Genomic DNA, 15559 nt, shown 5'->3' with positions numbered 1-15559 from the left:
CTGTGCTGCTTACCATCAGCGGGGCACATTCAGCTGTCAGCTTAAAAATAATCCAGCGTGCCGGCGGCCGACACAATGGAGGGCGCAGATGGGGACGGGCGTCCTTGGGTGGGGGGTTGTGGGCAGCCTGGGGTCCCTGTGGCAACGGGGCACCCGCTGCTGTCAAAAGTTGGGTGTCTCTGTGGTGCAGGAAGGGCTCGGGGTCCTGGGGGGGGGGGAGGGGGGTGTAGGGCTGGGGTTGTGGCTTTGCTGTGGTTTCAGGCTCTCCCCATTGGAGCATCGCAGCTCTTTGCTTCTTGGGGCGTCCCCAGGTGCTCCCTGTGTCGTTGGGATCGGAGCACACGGGGCTGCTGCTACTGGAGGACATAAGAGCTCTTTGGTGGAGGTTTTGGGGCTGCCCCCCCTTTCCCCATCAGGAGGGACCCCCAGCCCCACACCGGCACCGAGCGTGGGGTGCAGGGAGCCCCATTTACCCACCAGCAGCAAAAAGGCCGTGCTCAGCACAGGCAGAGACAAAGGCTTTTTGTGCCTCGGCCCTTTGTGTCCCTCTTCCTCCCCGCCTGGCTTCTGCCTCATCTCTCCCCATTCATCACCTCAGCACCGGGATGCAGAGTCTGAATTGGAGCACCATGGGGGGGAGTGGGGGGGTGAGGGGGGGTGAGGGGGTCAAACCCCACATGCAGTGCAGTGCTGTGGTGTGAGCGGGGCTGGCAGGGAAGGAGCCCAACCCGAGGGCAGCACTCACTGCTCCTGGAGCGCGGTCTGCTCCTCGTTGCTGCACGGGGGATGCATAGCAGAGCCCTGTGCATCCAGATGTGCCATAAGCAGCCAGATGTGCAGCCTCAAAATGCAGAGATTTCCTGCTGCAAAGCCAAACTTTCTGCCCCCACTGCCCCCACCGTGGCTGTGCCGCCCCCCTGCACTCAGCTTACATCTCCATTCTTTGTTGCATTCCCTGCTTTCTGCACTCATCCCCCCCCTGCTGTCCCCTTCCAGGTCTCATCCATACCCCAAAATCATTCCAGCCCCTCCTGTTTATTTTCCTTCCTCCACAGCATCCCTTTGGGAGAGTGGGGAGGGTGGGGGGGCTTTGGGTGCTGCCATTCATGCAGCGGGGCTGGAAGTCAGGAGGGGTTTTCTTAGGGGCACGGTGTGACATCTGCCCCTGAATGTGACATCTCCCCATTGTCCCCATAGCCGACGCCGGGCCGCAGAGATGGGGCGTCCCCAAATGACAACGCGCCCCTGGAGGGGGCCTTTCCTTTGGGGGGGCCCGAAGACGGTGGTGCTGCGGAAGAGCACCCAGGGAGGGGGGTTTGGCTTCACCCTCCGCCACTTCATCGTTTACCCCCCCGAGTCAGCGGTGCATTCCCCCTCCAAGGTAAGGACTGGAGGGGTCGGGACCCCCAGCTCGGAGGGGCTGCTGCTGGAGGTTGCTTTTGGGTTATCTGGGTGGTGGTGGTGGGGGTCTGGGGAGCCATAGGGCGGCGCATCCATCTCCCACCTTGTCTGGGGGTCCCCACACGTGGGGGGTGAAGCCTCCAGTGCCCCTTTGGGATGAGCCCATGTTACACTGTGCTGTCCCACACCCCGTGGGCAGGGAGGGAGGATGCAGCCCCAGAGCACAGGAGGAGGGCGGTTTGGAGGATGCTGGATGCGGGTTGTGGAGACGCAGCGCTCTGACAGGACCTGTGGGCACTGGGAATGGCTGAAACACAGCACAAAGATGGGCTCAGGGCTGTGCTTTGCTGCTGGAGGTGTTGGCATGGCTCTGCCCCAGGTTCACTGCAGCCCCAGGGGGGGTTCTCAGCTCCTCTGCGCCCTTGGAGCCGCTGGCTGGGAGAAGCTGCTCCCACTGCAAGCCCACTTTGGGTCCCATCCTTTGGTTCCCTCATGCTGGGAGCTCAGGGATGGGGACGTCACCTCACTGCCTGGGCTGGGCAGCAGGCAGTGCCTTCACCTCCAGGTGGGCTTTAAGCATCCATCGCCACCCGGCAGCACATGGGGATGGAGGGTGGGGGGATCCCCCCCAAAACCAGTGGCTGATTCCAGGAGCAGGAGGTGACCTCCCAGCCCTGTGCAAGGCGCAGGAAGCGCATCTGGCGATCTTTGGTGCTCATTGCAGTCATGGAAACGTGGTGGGAAATGAATCACCGGGTGGGGAGCAGCGATTCGTGGCTGCCCCCCACTGCTGAGCCGCTGTCTGTGGGCACGGCAGCGCTTTTCCCAGGGTCTTAATTCTGCTCCCTCAGATTCTTCCTGCACAAACTGGGGCTCTGATAGCCGAGGGAGCCAAAGGCACGGCCTGACCCTGCTGCTGCCCCATGTCACGGCCATTGAGCCCCAGCAGGACGAAGCCACGTTGGCACAGTGGGGCCGGGAGGTGGGTGTGGATGCTTTTGGGTTGAGCCGAAGCCGGTGCTCCCAGCCAGCCGTGCAGGGTGTGACTGCTGCAGCACCCATGGGTGCCCGGGGCGGTGAGGTGCCAGCTCTGGGGGCTGAGTTTTCGGTGGTGCTGACTCAACACCATGGGGGTGGCAGCTCCGCATTCCTGGCGCTCCGGCACCGCCGTGCCTGATGTCAGCATCTTTCTGGGGAGCGGGGCAGCCCAGGGCTGGGCTGGGAGAGTCTGTGCCTCGAGGGACCCTCAGTGGCACCACAGGGCAGCTCGGTGCTCAGGCAGTTGCACAACTGGTGTGCTAAGTGCTGGGTGTGCAGCTTCCCTCTGTGCGATGGGGAAATGCCTCCAGCCCCCGCTCCGCGCTGGGGACCATCCCAGGTGGAGATCTGTCCGTTCCAGTGCCTCGTGAGGAGGGGCGCTGTTTGCCCTGCCTTCACCAGAGCTCTGTCCCAGCTTGGAGCTGGCAGAGCTGAGCTGTTGCCGTCCATCCGAGGTGGCACAGTTGGGCACTTATGGGGTGAGAAATCACTGGGTGGGGGGCACCAGCCCCTTCCCAGCAGCGCAGTGTTGAACCCCACTCCCAGTATGGCCAGATCCAGTGCCACAAGTTAATTTTACCCTGACTGTGCATCCCTGGGGTGGTAGAGGGACAGACAGAGGGACAGACAGGCGGACATGCAGATCCATGAGGGGCTCCATCGGGCACAGCTGAGCAGTCCCAGCCTCTCTGCCCCCATCTTGTCCCCTTCTGGTCCCCCGCAAAAAGTTTTGGCCCAAACTGCCAACTCACTGCTTTTCTTTTCTCTTGACAGGAAGAGGAGAATGGGAACCGGGCAGGTGAGCACCGAGCTGTGGGCACCCAGTGTGGGGGGTGGTGTGGGGCAGAGCAGGAGCTGAGGTGTGGGGTGGCACAGCACTCAGTGGCAGCGTGGGGAAGAGCAAACAGGTGTCTCTGCATCCCTCCGATGGGGGTCTTTGGGTGCTGTGCCATAGGGGGACATCCCAGAGGGTCGTGGCTGGGCTGTGGTGTGGGTCGGTGCTCGGGGACGGGGCCGTGTCCTCACTGTGCTGCAGCCAGCAGTGATGGGAACGAATGTGAAAGGCGTCGGAACGCATCGCTGAGCTGCTGGGCTGATGAGGCACTGTAGGGCTGGGAGGGCTGTGGTGGTGGCGAGACCCCAGTGCTGGGTGCCCCTGGGGACGGGGGTGGGGGGTGGGGAATTCCCTAGGAATTCAGCAGTGCCACGTTGGCGCTGCGTCCCCCCTGCAAGCCTGCCAGCACCAACCTGAACCGGGGAGGAGGAGGGGGAAGGTGCAGCGAGGGATGTTTTCTGTCTTTGCAATGGATGGGGAGGAGTTGTGGCTGCTTCGGTGGCATGCAGAAGGCACAGCAGGGTGTGAGGAGTGTGCATGGGGTGTGCATGGGGTGTGTGCATGGGGTGTGCATGGGGTGTGCATGGGGTGTGCATGGGGTGTGCATGGGGTGTGCATGGGGTGTGCACAGCGCTGTGCCTGGTGGCACGCATGGGGCGCACATGGCGTGCATGGCACCACGTGGCTCCTGGCCTGCTGCTTGCAGGACCCAGCCATGCCGAGGGCTTGCTGACAGCCTGTCCCCCTGGTTCAGGTCCCCCCCGGAGCCGCCTGGAGCCCATGGACACCATCTTTGTGAAGAATGTAAAGGAGGACGGCCCGGCGCACCAGGCAGGGGCTTGCGCACTGGTGAGCGGCACGGAGAGGTGGCAGAGGGTTGGGCTTGGGGGGGCTGCACCACTCCCTGCCCCTCCTCCCTGCAGATGTGGGCCTGTTTTGGTTCCTTTCATGCATTCTCTGCCGATTTTCCCATCTTCACCCCTGTGTGGGGATGCCTGTAGCAGCATTGGTGTCACACGGGACAAGGTTCTGCTCCCAGCCCTGCTATGAGGGGACAGCCAGGTGTCACCACCAGCACTTGCTGCAGGGTTGGGGGTAACTGTGTCTCCTCCCACCCCACAGGGGATCGGCTGGTCAAGGTGAACGGGGACAGCATCATAGGGAAAACCTACTCGCAGGTCATCGCTCTCATCCAGAACAGGTGAGTCCCTGCTGCACTGAGGCCGTGACTTGTGGGGATGGGGACATTTGTCCCCTCCTGGGATGAGGACGCTGTCACTGCTCTGGGGAGCTGGGGGAGATGCTGTGGGGGACGCAGCCATGGGTGCCATAGCCCTTCCTGACCCCTGTCTCTCCACAGTGACAATGTGCTGGAGCTCTCCATCATGCCCAAAGATGAGGACATCCTCCAGCTGGTGAGTCTTGCTGCCTTGCTGTGACGGCCCCAAGCCCCCTCCCCCGGTCCTGGGGGTCCTGGGGGCACCAGTGCTGCATTGAGTGCAGACCTTACAGCCAGGCAGTGGGATTCCTTGTGCTGTTTGTTGGCTGGGGGCTCTTCTGCTGGAGTCCCCACTGCTGTCCTTGTGCATCAAAGGGGGCAGGGGGGGGGTCTGGCAGCCCTGCTGGGGGGCTCTCACATCTGTGCCCACCCACTCCTCAGGCCCTGAGGTTTCCCCAGGGCATGGAGTCAGAGGTGTGCATGAAAAGTGAGAAAGGAAAGGCAGGATGGGCTGATGCTGCATCTGGGGGGTGTTTTGCGGAAGGAGAAAGGTGTGCGGGAAGGGGGGGCAGCAATGTGTGGCTGTGGGGAGAGCAGAAAGGGGTGGGACAGCTGTGCTGGGGGCTGCAGGAGACCCCAGGGTGGGAGTGGGATGTCGTGGCTGCGCCCCCAGCCCGACTCCTCCCCCCAACCCCCCATTTCCACAGGCCTATTCACAGGATGCCTACCTGAAGGGCAACGAGCGTACTCCGGTGGGGCACAGAGCATCCCCGAGCCGCCCCCCCATCTGCTACCCACGCAAGACTTACCCCTTCCAGGCACGGGGCTCCGAGCCCCCCCCGGGCGCACCGCCGGACCCCCGCTCCCACCACCCCGCCGGCCCCTCGTCCCCGCACAGCACCGCCTACAGCAAAGCAGGGGGCAGCCCCGCACACCGCCCAGAGGATCCACGCGCCGGGGGTCCCCCCGCATCACCCCGCAGCTCCCCACGGCCGCGCAGCGGCTGCCCCGAGCGCTACGGCGTTTTGCCCGCCGCCCCTTCCGGCTACGGGGACCCCGAAGCACGTGGCGGAGCACCGGACTCAATGCGGGCCCCGGAGGGCAGCGCCGTGCGGCCGCCGGGTCGCCAGGAGTGCCAGCGGGCGCTGTCGCGATGGTTTTGCAGCCAGGAGCCGCGGCGCAGCGCCTCGGAGGAGCGCCGGCACGCCATGCCGCCCCGATCCCGCAGCGTGTCCCAGGAGAGGTTGGGGGGCTCGGCGCACCGCCGGGGTTGGCCCCATAGCGCATCGCACGATACCCTCCTGCAGCCCAACCGCGAGGCGTGGGCGCAGCCCCGGGCGCGCTCCGAGCACCAGCTGGGCAGATGCGGGCGTTCCATGGAGGCTCTGGAACCCGCAGCTCTGCTCTCCCCGCGCCTCGACCGCTCCGCGTGGCATCCCGAGAGGCTCTGCAGAGCTACGGCCGCGGGGCAGCCCGGCGTGCACGGCTCCTTCGTGCCGTCCTCCTCCTCCTCCTCCTCCTCCCCCCCCCCGCGGGACCCGGCGGTGCAGAAGCACCCGTCGCAGCCCAACCTGCAGAGCGTGGACGATTCGGGTTACATCGGCTACCGCAGCTACAGCCCGTCCTTCCAGCGCCGCACGGGGCTGCTGCACGCCCTGTCCTTCCGCGACCCGACCTTCGGCGGGCTGCCCACCTTCAGCATCGCGCACACAGCGGCCCCCGCCGCCCCACCAGCGCCCCCCGAAGCCCCCCGGGAGCAGCGCACGGAGAGCGGCCGTGCGGAGGAGCGACGCGAGGAGGTGGTGCTGCGGCAGAAGCCCCCCACGGGCCGCAAGGTGCAGCCCCCGCTGCGGCAGATGAACTTTGTGTTCGCTGGGAGGGGGAAGGAGACGGACCATTTGTGACCCCCCCGCAGCCAGCAGCAGGGAGGAGAGGTCTGTGGGCGAGCACGCGGGCCGCCGTGTGGCTCCATTAGCAGCCCCCGAGGACTCGCTGGCATCCATCCCCTTCATTGGTGAGTGGAGTCAGTGCTGGGGGTGGGCGATGCGATGGGTGCTGTGGTGGGGAGGGCACCCACGTGGGGCTGCCCCCTCTTTCGTGGTGCTGCTCCCCCAGGGTGGGTGCAGCGGGGGCTCTTGGCTTTGCTGGGGCTGCAGAGGCGTGAGAAGAGTCGAGCGCTGCTTTCTGCCCTCCTGTGACCCTCCTGCCCCGTCCCACAGACGAGCCCACCAGCCCCAGCATCGACCTGAAGGCCAAGCACATCCCTGCCTCCTCCGTTGTCTCCAGTGCCATGAACTCGGCGCCCGCCCGTGGCCACCAGCCCCTCCTCCTCACCCACCTTCGCCTTCGCCCTGAGCCGGCACTACTCACAGGACTGCAGTGAGTGGGGCTGGGGGGGGACAGGGGGGAAGCAGCCCTAACAGCTGGAGTTGGGTGGCATAGGGATGAGGAGCTCAGCAGGAGAAGGGCTGCGGTTCTGCCCCTCCATTTGGCACCACGCTGAGCCCCGCAGAGCCCCACGGCCACGTGCTGTGCCCTCCTCCCCCCACAGGCAGCATCAAGGCCGGCCGCCGCTCCTCCTACCTGCTGGCCATCACCACCGAGCGCTCCAAGTCGTGTGATGATGGGCTGAACACGTTTAGGGATGAGGGGAAGATCCTCAGGTAGGGCCGATATGGGCATCACGCAGCCCCCCGTCCCCTCCCTGCCGTGCCCCCCTGCTCACAGGGCTGCTTTCCCACAGGAGGATGCCCAGCCGGGTCCCCAGCCCTCCGCATGCTGAGGAGCTTCTTCACCGATGGGGTGAGCGCTGAAGGGGGGGGGGGGGGTGCTGGGGGGGTACCAGGAAGATCCGTGGATGGGGGGGACAGTGCCAGCCTTGCAGTCTCTGGGTGGCACCTGGGGGGTACCAAGGCTGTGCCTCCATGGGGTGGTGGGAGTGATGCCAGCTCCTTGCGGCCCCGCGTGCGCCGTCACCCCACAATCTCTGGGTGACCGCTGGGGGGTTGGGGGCCACCAGTTGGACCCGTGGGGCGGTGGGGTGATGGCAAACCCCCCCCTGACCCCACGTGCTGTGTCACCCCCGCAGTCTCTGGACAGCCTCGGTACGTCTGAAGACACCCCGCTCCAAACGGCACTCCACCTCTGACCTGTCGGACGTCACGTTCAGCGACGTCAGGAAGGAGGGCTGGCTGCACTACAAGCAGATCCTCACCAAAAAGGGGAAGGTACCGGCACGGGGGGAGGGGGAAAAGGGGGGTCCCCAGCGTGGCCGGCAATGCGTGAGCCTCAGAGCCGTGACTCCCGGCCCTTCCTCCCTGCAGAAAGTTGGCGGAGGCCTCCGGCAGTGGAAGCGCGTCTTCGCGGGTGCTGCGCACCCACTCGCTGTACCTGTGCAAGGACAGGCGGGAGGCGGTGAGCTGCGGCCCGGCCCCAGGTGAGGAGGAGCAGCCGATCAGCATCCGAGCGTGCCTGGTGGACATCTCCTACAGCGAGACCAAGAGGAAGCACGTCTTCCGCCTGACGACCGCTGACTTCTGTGAATATCTCTTTCAGGCAGAGGATCGGGAAGACATGCTGGCCTGGATCAAAGTCATCAGGCGAGAACAGCAAGGCCGAGGGCGAGGTGAGAGCCACACGGCGCTCCCGGCTGCCTCTGGCTCTCCCGGCGCTAACGCCCTCGGCTCTCTCCGGCTCTTTGCCTTGTGCTGCTTCCCCTGGCTGCGGCCAGCTGTGCTCCCAGGGCTCCAAGAAGAGCGCAGCTCAGCTCGGCCGGGCGGCGCATCGCGTGGTGCGGCTCTCAGAGCATCGCGGTGGCTCAGCCAGGGTTCCGTGCCGGAGCGGCGGTGTTTGGTCGCGCTGTGGTTTGAGGAGCCTGTGTGGCTCGGTTGGAACCCCGGTGCTTTGGTACCGTGGGGTGTGTTGGCACCATGGGGCTCGTCGGCCCGTGGGTGAGATGTGGAGCTCTCTGCCCGTGCTGGATGCGGCCCCGCAGTGCTGCCCGCTCTTGGGGCAAGTGTGGGGTCAGTGCGGAGCTCTTGCTGGGCGTTTGTGGTCTGTGCAATGAATTGCTTGGGTCAGAGAGGAGCCACCGGCTGCACCAGAGGGCTGGACAGGGTGGATGTGCCGTTGCTGAGCTGGTTGTGCCGATGCTGAGCTGGTTGTGCAGGCACTGGGTTTGATGTGCACTGTGTCCCCACGGTGCCAGGATGGCACGGATTTGGTCTCAGGATTTGTGCTTGGTTGTGGCAGGCTGTGACTCTGGAGGGCGCATGGAGCTCAGGGCAGTGTCTGTTTTGCCGCAGCACAGCCCCCGTTTGGAGGGGCATGGAGCTGGCGGGCCTGGGTTGGAGCACACGGAGCACATGGAACTGTGTGGGCGCCCGCTGGGGCCGCAGTGCCACCAGGCAGGAGGAGAACAGAGCGTGTCTTGGAGTGCTGTAGGGCGCAGTGTGTGCATCTGGTCCTGGCAGGATGGAGGTGCAGGGATGGAAGGGTCCTTGAGCCTTAGCTGATGGCTTGGACCCTGCGCGTGGTGCGCCATGGTGAGGAGCACCGCAGACCTCGGCATGGTGCTGGGTGCCACTGTGGGGCACGGGGCCCCGGTGCTGTGCTCAGCCCCGCTCAGGGCTGGCAGGAAGCCTCCTGGTGAGGAGTGCCAGAGGTGGCCGTGGGCTTTTGTGGCTCCCGGCAGAGCATGGTGCCTGGTGCCTGCAGAGAACGCGCTGCTCAAGCTTCCCCTTCCCCTCTTCTCTCTGCTCCCCAGGACCCCGGTTTTGCAGCCAAGCACTTATCAACAAGAAGCTCACGACTATCGGAAAGTGAGGTACGCACCTGGTGCTGTGGGGCACCTGATTGCCCCAGTGAGCGGTGGCACCGTGCTCCCGGAGCTCTTTGTTCACCCGAATTTCCAAGTGATGGAGCAAAAGCAGTGCATCCTGTAGCGGGGTGGCACCCAGCTGCTCCTGGCTCTGGTTGGGGTGCAGGAAGGGCCCCATTCAGTCAAGCTGGCACAGAGCAGAGGGCGAAGCCGGCTCCGAGCTCTCTGGGTGCTGGCATGGTTGCTCAGCCCTTGTTATCCCTGAAAACGCAGCGCCGCCCTGTGGGGTCAGTTGCTGAGGGCAGGAAGGGCCCCATGAGCACACACAGAGCCGGGGCAGGATGCTAGGTCAGGGTTTGCAGGGCAGATTTTGGGGACCCACCTACAGTGCTCGGCCCCGCAATGCCCCCTGACCCCGCTCTCCCTGCTGCCGGCCGGGCGGTGCCAAGCCCGACTCCTCACCCAAGGGCTCCCGTGGGCTGGGGATCAGAGCCGAGTTCCTGAAGCAGACGGGAACCAGTGCACCCCGGTCCCCGAGGCAGGATGCGGCCGTCACCAAAGGTAAATCCCCCCCCCTGCAGTATGCAGAGCCCAGGCATGGCAGAGCCTCACAGGATGCTGGCGTGCAGCAGGGATGCTCTTGCTGATGGTCCATATAGCTAAAAGTTCTGTGGTTTGTTGTTGTTTTTTTTTTTCCTGCCAGATGAAAGCAGCTCCCAAAAAGCCCCTTGGGGCATCAACATCATGAAGAAGAACAAGAATCTGCCCCTCGAGCCTTTGGTGTGAGGCTGGAGGACTGCCAGCCCGCCCCGGATAACAAGGTATGGTGTGTGTGTGTGTGTGGAGGGGGGGACAGACCCAGGGCTCCCATCCAGCCCCGGCACCTCCATCACCTCATGTGTCCCCCCCTCAGAACATCCCTCTGATCGTCGAAGCCTGCTGCAAGGTGGTGGAGGACCGTGGCCTGGAGTACATGGGCATCTACCGTGTGCCTGGGAACAATGCTGTGGTGTCCAGCCTGCAGGAGCAGCTTAACAAGGGAGCCACTGAGATCAACCTGCAGGATGAGGTGTGTGTCCCCCATCCCTGTCCTGGTGTCTCTGAAGTGCTCCTAGGGCTGTTGTCCTGGTCTCCATCTCCATCACGATCCCCATCTCCATCACGATCCCCTTCTCCATCATGATCCCCATCTCCATCACAATCCCCATCTCCATCACGGTCCCCATCTCCATCACGATCCCCATCTCCATCACGGTCTCCATCTCCAATCATGGCCCTCAGCTCTCATCATGGTCCCCATTACATTCCTCATCCTCATGGCAGGACCTTCCCTGGGCTGGCAGGGCCTCCTGGTGGCCGATGGCAGCAGAGTGGGTGGCGGTTTGGGGACACGTTTGTCACTTGGCACCTCACACCTCCCTACAGCGCTGTGGTGGCATTGCGCTTCCCCTGCTGGCACTGGCGGGTGTCCCTCTTGGTGTTGGTCACCAGGGTTGGGGACTTTGTCCCTCTGGCGTTGGGATTTGAGCATCCTCCTCTCTCCCCACAGCGCTGGCAGGACCTGAACGTCATCAGCAGTCTGTTAAAATCCTTCTTCCGAAAGCTGCCTGAGCCCCTCTTCACCGACGGTGAGTCCTTCCCTGCACCTCCGTGCCCCATCCTGCTGGGACCCTCCCCCCCGACCCCCCTCACCCCCCCTCAGCCTCCCCTGCTCCTCTACCCCAGCCCTGAGCCCCCTGTGTCCCTTTCAGATAAATACAACGATTTCATCGAGGCCAACCGGATAGAGGATGCCAGTGAGAGGATGAGGACGCTGCGGAAGCTGGTAGGGAGATGGGGGCAGGTTGGGGGGGCGGCGTGGGCTGCCTGGGGGGCGGGCGGAGGGGTGACCCAATGCCTCCCACAGATCCGGATCTGCCAGGGCACTACTATGAGACGCTCAAGTTTCTGGTGGGTCACCTGAAGACCATCGCTGACCACTCGGAGAAGAACAAGGTAATGGGGCTGAGCTGCACCCCGCGTGGGGGCAGGGAGGGATGGGGGCAGCCGATGGGGCAACTCACCGACCCCGGGCTCTGGTTACAGATGGAACCCCGAAACCTGGCGTTGGTGTTTGGTCCCACGCTGGTGAGGACGTCTGAGGACAACATGACAGACATGGTGACGCACATGCCCGACCGCTACAAAATCGTGGAGACCCTCATCCAGCACGTAGGTGGAGCCGCCCTATGGGCAGCGTGGGGGTCCTGCTGCACCCCTGGGGTGGCCACGCCGAGCTCCTCGTTGGGCTCTGACCCCCTCTCCTATCTCCCTCTGCAGTCAGACTGGTTCTTCAGCGACAAGGAGGACAAGGGTGAGAAGGTGAGTCCTTCCGGGAGCGGGGCTCAAGGGGGGGCGCATTGAGGTGGCTGCTCCCTGGCTCAGACCCACAGCGCCATCCCCACCCCCTGACCGCGCGTCCCCCCATCCCTTTGCAGACCCCGGTGGATGAGAAGGAGGCTCAGTCCGTGCCCAACATCGAATACCTGCTGCCCAACATCGGCCGCACCGCAGCGCCCGGCGATGCCCCAGGTGAGGAGCTGCGCCCCACGCAGGGTCCCCCCCCCCCAATCTGTGCCCTCTCTGTCCCCCCACTCGCAGCCTCTGTGACTGCAGCTCTGTGCATGCGGAGCCCGATGCCCCTGCAGCCTCCTTGCTGGGACACCTGAGGGGTCCCACCCTGCCCTCTGTAACCCCCCCCCCCCCCCTCCCCGGTGGCTTCTCATCCCCACAACCCCACTGGGTGGCACCCAGCCTGCTGCCCACACCCCCCCACCTGCACCTCTCACGCTGTCAGCCCGGAGATTTGGAGACTTCGATGTTGGACTGATTTCTGTTGTTCTTTCCTTGAACTTCTCTGTGCTGTCTTCTTCCTCCTCCTCCTCCTCTTCCTCCTCCAGCGGACCTCCTCGAGAGCTAGAGCGGGGTACAGTGTTGCTCTGGGTGCATTGCTCACGCACTAATTCCTCCGGGTGACCACGAGAGAGGGGGGACAGGAGGGGGGTGGCAGTGGGGGGAGGGTCCTGTCCTGCCCATCCCAGGGGGATGCGTGCCCTCGGGAAGCCCCAACTCCTCCATCCCTCCTTCTCCTCCACCTCTTCATGGGGGCTCTGAGTGTCCCTGGGGTTGGTGCCATGTGCCCCAGCAGTGGGGCACCCCAACACCGGGGGTCTGGAGGGTCCCCGTGCTCTGGGGAGGGCTCAGCACCCCCCTTTCTGCCTCCTCCTCTCTCATTGTCAGCACCTGCTAATCCCCATCCCGGGGCTGGGGGTGTGTGTGGGGGGGGTGAGGGTGTCTGTTGTGTTGGCCCCCACACTGAGGCAGAGGCAGGGCTGCTTGTCACCCTCGTGTCCCCCTGTCACCCTCGTCCCCTTACTGGTCTCTTTCGTGTCCCCTAACCCACCAGGGAGCCCAGGGGCAGCCCCACAGCCCTGTCTTAGCCCCCCCCAGCTCAGCCCATCCCTACGCCTGCCCCGCTGCAGACCTGACTGGGTGCTGAGGCAGTGTCCCCTCCTGGTGATGCCCTGCTGCTCTCCGTACCCCATTGGGTCAGGGGTCCCACAGCTGGGCTCTCAGCAGCATTTTTCAGCTGCACATCCCTATGTGTGTACATTCCCCCCCCCATTCCCCCCCAACCAGAGCCCTTCCAGCTCCTGTCTGCAGCCACACAGCCCCCCTTGGCTCTGGGAACTGATGGCCCTGGTTGCCTCCTCTTCCTCCTCCCATCTATGGGAGCGAAGCAGTGTCCCATCCGGCCCCCCCTCCCCCCTCCCATCATGCTCCCACCCCACAGTGGCCTCGCTGACTCCCTTCTCTCCTCTCTGCTTTACAGACTCGACCCACAGCGGCTCCGCCAAACTGAAGGTGAGAGGAGACCCGGGCTGGGGCGGGGGGGGGGGGGGAGGGGGGGGGGCAGGGGAGATGGGGGATAAAGGGATGGGGGGAGAGCGGGGGAGGTGCTGCCCCACTGCTTATGGGGGTCAGCGTGCACAACGCGGCCCCAACCTTGCGTTGCCATCTTCGCAGGGCACGTGGCCGTCGCGGAAGGAGCCGTCGCCCCGCGAGCTCCCGGCCATCCCCTTCATCTCCGCCGTCGCCCGCAAGAGGAAGAAGTGGCGTGAAGCCGAATGCTTCGGCAGCAGCACCGACGACGACGCGGAGCACAGAGATACGCGGGGCGGGGGCAGGAGGAGGGCACGGGCCACCGCACCGGGACCCGGCGGAACCCCACGCACCGGGAAGGAAAACGCCGTGGAAACCGGCGGTACCGGGGCAGGAACCGGCAGCGGACGCTCCGCTCCATCGTGTCGGGGTATTCCACCCTATCCACCATGGAGCGAAGTCTGAGCTCCGAGGTGCAGTCGGTGGCCGAAAGCCGCGGGGAGGAGGCGGATGATGAGCGCAGCGAGCTGAGCCACGCGGAGACGGACACGGAGAGCCGAGCGGGGCCGGGGGGGGCGGCGGCTGGGCTGGGGGGCGGCGATAGGGCATCACCCGGCCGGCCCTCCTTCAGTTCCCACCGCCTCATCCAATGCGATACGTTGGCACGTAGGAAGCTGGGCAAGGGCGCGGCCGGCGGGGGGGACAACACGCTGCCCGTCGGGGGTCTCGCCCTGCCCGTAACAGAGGGCGCTGGGGGCGGTCGGGTCCCCCCCGGTGCGGCCGTCATTGCGGGAGCAGCTCCGGCAGCGGCTGCGGGGGCTCTGCGGATGATACGGGGGTGCGACTGCGAAGGACCCCCTCCCCGGAGACCCGGCGTAGGAAGAGCCGTTGGAGGCGGCACACGGTGCTGGTGTTGCCCGGCGGTATCACCGACCTCAATTGCAACGAGTGGAAGGGGTCGAGGGGGGGGCTGTCGGTGCCCACCGGGCCGTTCCGCGATCCGGATTCGGGGCTCAGCAGCCTGGAATCCACCAAAACCCGGCCCGTGGTTCCCGACTCCCCCGGCACCGGGACCCCCCCGGGGCAGGCCCCAGGCCCCGCCGGCCCCCTACGCTTCCCTCAGTGTCTGTGACCTCCTGGGGCTGCTGCCGATTCCCCCCTCCCCCCCCTCCCCTCCTCATCCCCCGCTTCCCCTTCCAGCTTATGGGGTGTTGCGGGGATGGGGGGGAGGGGGGGGGCCACAGAGTTTAATTTAAGGACTTGCCTTTGTGCTTGTATTTAATTGTGCTGTTATTTAACGCTCTCCCTATGGCCTCGGTGCAGCCCCAGGAGGGACGAAAGCCACCCTTGTCCCCAACTCCATGCCATGGTGGGAGGGCCGAGCCCTTGGCCCCCCCCTTCCCACAACCCATTCATGCCCCCCAACCCTGGGGGCTGCCCGGCCGTGGCCATGCGAAGTGCGGGCGTCTTCTCTGGCTGCTGCGGCAGAGGTTGTCCAACCCCTTCCCCCCCCCCCCCCCCAAAAGGAAGAAGGGACGTGGGGACATCGGTGGCCTCGCAGGGGTTGGGCAGCGTCGGGGGTGGGGGGGGGGGGGTCTCGGGGTTACGAGGCAGGAGGTTGACAGGAGGGGGACGGCGCATCACAGCTTTCCTTTCCGACCCCCCCCCTTTATCCCCCCCGGTGCCACTCGCTCCATCCCCCCAGGCTTAGCGACCTGAGAAGCACTTTAGAAAGGGGGGGGGGGGGGGTGTGAGGTGTCCCCTACCCTGGGGACGCGGTGGGGACCCACAGCCTCTGCCAGGGTCGGGGGTGAAAGGGGGGGGGGAGGTTATGGGGAGGGGGTGGGACACGAAGTCAGTCCCTGTCGCTCCGTTCTGCGTCGCTGCCACCCGTTCTGCCGATATCTGCTGTAAAGTTCATCTGCTGTAAAGTTCCTTTCATTTTTTCCCCCTCGTCGTCGTTCGTTTTTTTTTCCTCCTCTCTCTCTATTTTTTTTCCCCCTTTTCGGTGTAAATACGGCCTCCCGAAGTGTAACATAACGCCAAAAAAAAAAAAAACCAACAAAAAAAAAAAGGATTTATAAGGATTTTTTTTTCTTAAAAGACTCGGTGGAAAAATTCAGCCCCGACCGCGCACTCACTTTGTAACCCCTCTGCATGAGCGTCGTGCCCCAAACCCCCCCAACCTCCCCAGATGGGGGTCGGGATCTGCACAGTTCCTCCCCCCCCCCCGAGTCCTGGTCTATATAACAGAAATAAAGTGGTGATTCGGGGTGATTCGCATCGCTGTGCCTTTCCCCAGGGATGGATGGATGGATGGATGGGG

General features: G+C 64.7%; 1 protein-coding gene across 1 annotated transcript; it reads left to right on the top strand.

The window, feature by feature from the left end:
• Positions 1–1144: 1144 nt before the first annotated feature.
• ARHGAP23 (Rho GTPase activating protein 23) lies at positions 1145–14365 on the top strand. Its single transcript, XM_048926484.1, is given in 34 exon segments — positions 1145–1381; positions 3214–3238; positions 4029–4130; positions 4397–4475; positions 4635–4689; positions 5201–6372; positions 6374–6507; positions 6713–6807; positions 6809–6872; positions 7045–7156; positions 7237–7261; positions 7263–7295; positions 7582–7616; positions 7618–7720; positions 7817–7858; positions 7860–8118; positions 9259–9297; positions 9300–9331; positions 9762–9873; positions 10016–10069; positions 10072–10133; positions 10226–10381; positions 10862–10940; positions 11064–11141; positions 11222–11307; positions 11398–11523; positions 11632–11673; positions 11790–11883; positions 13184–13215; positions 13378–13574; positions 13576–13645; positions 13647–13910; positions 13912–14049; positions 14051–14365. Coding segments are annotated over 34 exon segments (4476 nt in total). The 5' UTR covers positions 1145–1216.
• The last annotated feature ends 1194 nt before the right edge of the window (positions 14366–15559 follow it).

This window comes from Lagopus muta, chromosome 25, assembly GCF_023343835.1.
Source record: "Lagopus muta isolate bLagMut1 chromosome 25, bLagMut1 primary, whole genome shotgun sequence".
Taxonomy (NCBI): Eukaryota; Metazoa; Chordata; class Aves; order Galliformes; family Phasianidae; genus Lagopus; species Lagopus muta.
This window is presented reverse-complemented; position numbering and strand designations above follow the sequence as displayed.